This window comes from Lipotes vexillifer, unplaced genomic scaffold (assembly GCF_000442215.2).
Source record: "Lipotes vexillifer unplaced genomic scaffold, Lipotes_vexillifer_v1.1 scaffold897, whole genome shotgun sequence".
Taxonomy (NCBI): Eukaryota; Metazoa; Chordata; class Mammalia; order Artiodactyla; family Lipotidae; genus Lipotes; species Lipotes vexillifer.
The window spans coordinates 348,573-354,450 of NW_006785587.1; the positions used below are offsets into that span (position 1 = coordinate 348,573).

At 36.5% G+C, this 5,878-nt stretch overlaps 1 protein-coding gene across 1 annotated transcript in view; it reads right to left on the reverse strand.

Moving 5' to 3' along the window:
- Nucleotides 1–5,878, reverse strand: part of PLCH1 (phospholipase C eta 1) — a 110,578-nt gene that overhangs the window by 99,797 nt on the left and 4,903 nt on the right. Inside the window, 1 exon segment of the mRNA XM_007457643.1 lies at nucleotides 528–658. Coding sequence (XP_007457705.1) covers nucleotides 528–658 — 131 coding nt within the window.

Sequence of the window (5,878 nt, forward strand, 5' to 3'; positions counted from 1 at the left end):
TCATCTAACACCAACAAGCAGTGGAGTGAACTTCTGGAGGGCTCCCTAAATGGTAGAAGTGATACAGCACTTCTAAGCCTTATGGATTCTAAATCTTAAACTCCTCTGTAACAAAATAGAGGTCTCTTGAGGACTTCGACACGTGCTATTTTGTCATGTTACCCAGTCTTTATTCTGATCCTCACAACACACCATGAGGTTGGTAGATGAGATCTTATCAACCTCTCCAAGTGACTTGATCCCATTTACCCCATTATTTAAGTATCAGGTTAAATGCTTAGAATTACTCTCTGAAAATGGCAACAACAACAACAAAGCACTTTAGGAAGTGAAACTGTGGATGCATGTTAAGTTTAGGAAGTTTTCCTTGATGAAATAAAATGTCTCTGTCTTCAAAGAAAAACAAAACAATACAGAGTAGTAATATCAGCTTCCAACAAGGCAAAATAGCCTTTTGAAATACCTCAGTATATCGATAACTTCCAACGTGTATTTTACATAAGACCAATCCAATTGTGAAAATATACCTGAAACATTTGTCTGACTTTTCTTCGGGGCAGATTGACATTTAGTTTGTGCATCAATTGGTGTATCTCTTCAATGTTCAATAAGCCATCACCATTCTTATCAGCTTCCTCAAAGGTCTGCTTCACCCACTTGCAGAAAGGTCAAGAAAAACACTTGCATTTTCATCAAAATAAAAACTGCTTTCACAGAATACTCACGAGGACATTTATCATTAACACCAAACTTGAGAAGAAATTCTTTTGAGGAGGACCTGCAATCCACAGGCTCTTAGTGAGCTACTAACAGTGACAACAAAAGGAACTGGGGGAAGGAGAGCACATATAGGTGATTCCCTTCCCTGGGAAATGAGAGCCAAACCATATTATTCTGGGAGCTTCTTTAACATTTTATCCAAACTGTTAAAGCATCTCTATGATGTGATGAGACACCATGTATACCAAATTTAGGCCTTATCTTCTCCATCTATGACCTTTCATCCAGTATTTTTTTTTTTTTTTTACCTTCACAATACCCCTACACAACACAGTCTTTTCAATTCCCTTTTCTCAGTCCCATTCTTACAGTTAGAAGCTTAGACCATCTCATTTAATCTCCTCATTGTTCAGATGAGGATATAAAACTAGAAGAGAGGGAGAAATTTGGTAAGAATTAGTGAGAGAACCAGGTCTCAACCCCAGGTCTCCTTCCACTTGGTCTAGCACTGTTTTCTCCTGCACAGAAGGCCTGTCTCTACACTGCTTCTCTTCCTATGACTAGCTTTGACAATTCTTACCTAATATCCTCAACTTCTAAATCAAGGGCATTAATAGGAACTGCAAGCCTGATATGATAGAGGTTGCTTCAAAGCTCAGGTATGATACTAGGTGCCTGAGGATATGAGTTTAGATACAAAGGATTTACATCATGTGAACTGAGATTTTAAAAGGCCCCCAGGAGGATGAGTCTTGGGTCGTTTTACACAGTGAGGAAGCAGAATAACTGGTAACAAATGGATGAGCTTAAAATTCCCAGTTAAGTTTTAACAGAGGGCTTTTTTAAAATGTATGATTCACAGTTGCTAGGGGGTAGATAATAGAAGGTAGGAATGGTATGTATATTTAGAAAACCAAATTGAGCTTCAAAATTCAAAGGGTAATGAAGAGGAGAATAATGAAGACAATGGAAGAAAAACAGAATCAAAGTAAGGGAAAGACTTAGGTTTAAATCTAAGAAATGGGAGAATGGGAGTAGGTCAAAGGAAAGTGTCAAAGAATAACATTTGCTTATCAAACAGGTGACATCAAACTGAAAAATTTTCACTTAAGACAAAATATTAACTAACCTCCCAGTAATAACTCAGAACACTTATACTTCTTAGGTGATTCAAACTATGATTATAGATTATACCTTAGAAAGTAAAAACTGGAAAATTAGTCTTATTTCTCCTAAAGTTAAATAGAAGTGATTTTTCAATCGTAAATATCTGTTTCACATTTTGTTCCCTTTACAACATTTGAATATAACCAGCCCAGTTCTTTCAAATTCAATTGTTCCTCATAGAGTTCAGACCTCATTATATATGGTACCTGGAAATTAAAGGGTGACCCAGGACCAGGGGAAAAATAACTGAAGAATCAAAAGAGTGAAACATTTGGGCCAATTACTAGTAAGTACCTGAATCTCATTTTTTTCTGTTTTCTGGGAATACAGCACCCATTGCATGAGCTCTATTTCTTTTGACTATGAACACTGCTCTGGGCCCCACAAAATATTTGGCCAGAGTTCAAAGAAATGAATAAATGAGTCCAAGGATGGCAGCATTTTCATCATTTTTTACTTCTTTATCAAAGCATCTCAAAGACTTCTCCAGAGAAGAAGCAGATACAAGCAGACACTAAGCATGAATATTCTGCAGAAACAAACCCTTTTGGGTGAGCCTGTGTCTGCAAGGCCTTCAGTGTCAACACACAAGCTGGCCTTGACAATTGGTTTAGGGGATCTGGGATTGGTAAGACAGAAACAGAGGCCGACTCAGACCAAGAAATATACACTACTTCTGATTCCATGCTGACCTGGCCCTGTGACAGTGGGCCACTTACATCACCTCTTGGGGCTTCCATTTCTTCATGTATAATGTCAGTGAGCACAACTAGATGACTCTGAAGCCCCTTCCAACTGTAAGATTCTATGAAAGGAAATACCATTCTCTCTCAGTAACAGGATACATGGTATAAGATATAATTGCAGGTAAAAGTATTCTGATACCTCAAATTTGTTGTTCATAATTAAGACATGAGTGCCCAAGAAAACCCTGAATTAATGATTCATAGCCAATACATGATAAATTTAAGAAAAGAAATAGTATTTCTGCAAAGAAAAACTAGGAGAGTAAAAACTGAATGAAAAGTTACAGCCTAGTATTGTCTAATCAAAAAACTTTAGGAGAGGACTTCCCTGGTGGCACAGTGGTTGAGAGTCCGCCTGCCGATGCAGGGGACACGGGTTCGTGCCCCGGTCTGGGAAGATCCCACATGCCGCGGAGCGGCTGGGCCCGTGAGCCATGGCCGCTGAACTTGCGCATCCGGAGCCTGTGCTCAGCAACGGGAGAGGCCACACAGTGAGAGGCTCCGGGTCCCCAAAAAAAAAAAAAAAAAAAAAAAAAAAAACACTTTAGGAGAATGTAAAACATTGAACGGTATTATTTAGTGCAGGGGTGGACAAATTTTTTCTCAAGAGGGCCTGATAATAAATATTTTAGGTTTTGCAGGCCATTTGGTCTCAATTGCAACTACTCTACTATGCCATTGTTACACAGAAGCTACCACAGACAATACATAAATTAATTGGCATAAAATTTCATGTCACAAAACTCTATACTTCTTTTGATTTTTTCAACCATTGAAAACCCATTGCTAGCTTAGGAGCCCATATAAAAAGGTGGTGGGTCAGATTTACCTATAGGCTGCAGTTTGCAGGACCCCTGATTTATAGGGAGGGTGTAAGGCTTCAGTTTACAACACCCATAAAGTCTTCTACAGGTAATAATTTCCCAAATGGCATCAAGAGGTAAGGTGGGGGCACCAAGGAGGAGAATGATCTGATGGAGGACTATGCCAGCATCATCATCTTTGCATGCTGGAACCATCGAGCTTTCAGACATCAATCTATCTGAAGAGGAAAAGCAAAAGATTTGCCAATCCTTATCTCTCTTTAGCAATAACAACAGCAGCTACTGTTTATAAAATGCTAAATATGAGCTGGACAGTGTTCAAAGCACTTTGTGTATAATCAACTCATTTGATGGTCACACAATGACATAGGGCAGACACCATCATTATCATCATCACCATGTTACAGATAAAGACTCTGAAGTAAAAGACTTTAAGTAAGTCCCCCAAAGTTACATAGTACACGGCAGAGCTGGGGCTGGACCCAGACAGGGCAGCACTGTCTTGCTCCTTAACCACCAATACTGTATTGCTTCTGATAGACACGAGTACTTCATCTACCTCCATTCAACATGGCCACACTGCAGAAATAACTTGAATTTCACTTTACACTGGATGGATTTTTTTCATACAACTATTTTAGATTCATTATTCTCATTATTCACTCACAGTTGAAATTTTCAGGCCTAATTGAAATGTAATGATAATGAACATATCAGCTCTGTTCTCCTCAATTAATGTTATTAAATTTACATCCAATCAAGGATGTCATTCTGATATTAAGACATTATCTAAACCCCTGTCCAATTCTGACAAATCTGTATGAGAACGGTTCTCTGACTTAATATAACATTCCCTATTTTTGACATCAGCTTCCTCTTCATTATTCATTAATTTCCTGCTTCCTTTTCTTTCCTCACTGACATAAACATCAACTCTGCAATATTTCTTATAAAATTGTTCCTCTGTGTGGTTCTGGGGTACCCTCGGTTTCCAGATAGCATATTTTCAGAATATGAAATTCCTCAACTGTCAATCTGATTAATTCAAATATGAAAACTTTCTACTGCCAGTAAACATGGACAAACAAATCATGTTCAAAAGACTACTCACCTAAGCTGGTAAAAATTCAAACTAGAGTATTGTAACTTTAGGACATTAAATGTAACCCCCAAGGTAACCACAAAGAAAACAGCTATAGAATTTATATAAATGGGATTTAAATATTTTAATACAAAAAAAAAAGACATAATGCAAGAAATAAGAGACCAAGAAAGCTATAAGGCATAAAGAAAACAAATAGCACAATAATGGATATTAATCCTTATCAATATTATTTTAATGTAAATGAATTAAACTCCCCAATCAAAAGACAGATTGACAGAATAGATAAAAACTCATGACCCTACTGTATGCTGTCTACAAGAGACTCACTTGAGATCCAAAAACACAAACAGGTTGAAAATGAAAGGATGGAAAAAGATATTCCATGCAAATCATAACGAAAAGAGAGCTGGGGTGGCTATACTAACATCAAACAATAGACTTTAAATCAAAAAAAGGCTGTAAGAGACAAGGATATTATGTATTAATAGAAGTCTCAATACAGCAGGAAGATATAACAGTTATAGACATTTATGCATCTAATGACAGATCATCAAAATATATAAGGCAAAAACGGTGAAAATTGAAGAGAGAAATAATTCTACAATAATACTTGGAGACTTCAGTACCTCACTCACAATAGTGGATAGAACAACTAAAGGAAATAAAGAATTTAAACAACACAATAAACCAACTAGATCTAACAGACATATACAGACACTCTACCCAACAATAACAACATATACAGTCTTCTCAAGTGCACATGGGACATTTTCAGAATAGACCACATTTGAGGGTAGCAATTAAGTCTCAATAGATTTAAAAAGATAGATAGCAGAAAGAAGGAAATAAGCAAGATGAGAACAGATATGAAGTAGAAAGACAGCTGAGAAAAATCAATGAAACCAAAAGTAGGTTTATCAAAAAGATCAGTAAAATTGACAAACCTTTTGTTAGATGGACAAAGAGAAAAAAAGACTCAAAGTACTAAAATCAGAAGTAAAAGTGGGGACATTTCTACTGATTCTACAGAAACATAAAGGACTATAAGATACTACTATAAAACATTATACACCAAAAAATTGAATAACCTAGATGAAATGGACAAATTCCTAGAAATATAAAACCTACCAAGACTATATCACAAATAGAAAATACGAATAGATCTATAACTAATAAGAAGATTGAATCAGTAATCAAAAATCTCTCAACAAAGAAAATCCCTGGACTTGATGGTTTCACTGGTGAATTCTATCAAATATTTAAAGAACAAATACAAAAATCCTCAACTTTTTCCAAAAAAAATTAAAGTGTAGGGA